The 888-nt window shown below is 46.4% G+C and overlaps 1 protein-coding gene across 1 annotated transcript; it reads left to right on the top strand.

Moving 5' to 3' along the window:
• Positions 1-360: 360 nt before the first annotated feature.
• Positions 361-705, top strand: LOC102764833 (protein p13 MTCP-1-like). The gene has a single exon (XM_006765261.1). The coding sequence runs from the start codon at positions 361-363 to the stop codon at positions 703-705; it is 345 nt and encodes a 114-aa protein (XP_006765324.1).
• The last annotated feature ends 183 nt before the right edge of the window (positions 706-888 follow it).

The following is an 888-nucleotide window of genomic DNA, read 5'->3' as shown; positions in this document are numbered from 1 at the left end:
TTGGCTTTATTAATATATTAATGTATTTATTCATGATGCTCAAAGGAAAGTGAACACTGCACTCAGAAATGCAGGTGAAATGCGACCATGTTACCTTCACAGAGTAAAATTTTACTTCAAGTAAGTTTTTTACAGTTTGTTCTAGGAGAGAGATCTAAAGCTCAAAAGAAAGAAAAGTTGAGATTTATAAATGTGGAAAATAAACCAAAGGCAACCACAAACACAACCATAATAAACATAAAGATAAAAGCCGAGGTAAAATACATTTGGAGACACCATTCCCTGTCTTTCAATAACAGGACCAAAGTAGCAAGAGGCTCTAGAGCCTGTGGCTGTTGCTCCTTGGACCACGAAGGGGTCATGGCCAAGCTCCCTACGAAGGTGCACCTCACCTCCCACCCCGTCTGCCTGAGGAACCGTGGGCCCTCAGTGTATGAGGACGAGAATGATCGCATGTGGCTGCATCTCTTCATGGAGACAGGAGGTGTCCTGCAAGTACGGTTGCGCCAGGAAGACATCCCGAGTGGGTATATCGCACCCACCACCAGCCCGCTGACCTTGAGCGTCTTGCCTTTGATGTGGAGGCTCAAACCTGGAGACCGGTACGTGGACCAAATGTTCCGGTTCTGGCGCATCGTGCACCACATCAAGGAGAATGGCGTGGAGGAAATGATCCTGCACCACAGCAAGGAGAATGGCATGTAGGAAATGATCCTTGAGCTGATGGAAGACTCATAAGATATGTGATGGGGTCCATGGCTCTTGTCAACCTTAGTCCCAGTGCTGCTTCCCTGCCACAGGGATGTGTATAGTTCTGTAAAACTTCTTAATAAACTCTGTCGTTCTATCTGCCAAGAGCATGTTTCTCTCTCTCTCTCTCTCTCTCTC

Source organism: Myotis davidii, unplaced genomic scaffold (genome assembly GCF_000327345.1).
Source record: "Myotis davidii unplaced genomic scaffold, ASM32734v1 scaffold2680, whole genome shotgun sequence".
In the NCBI taxonomy this organism is placed as follows: Eukaryota; Metazoa; Chordata; class Mammalia; order Chiroptera; family Vespertilionidae; genus Myotis; species Myotis davidii.
This window is presented reverse-complemented; position numbering and strand designations above follow the sequence as displayed.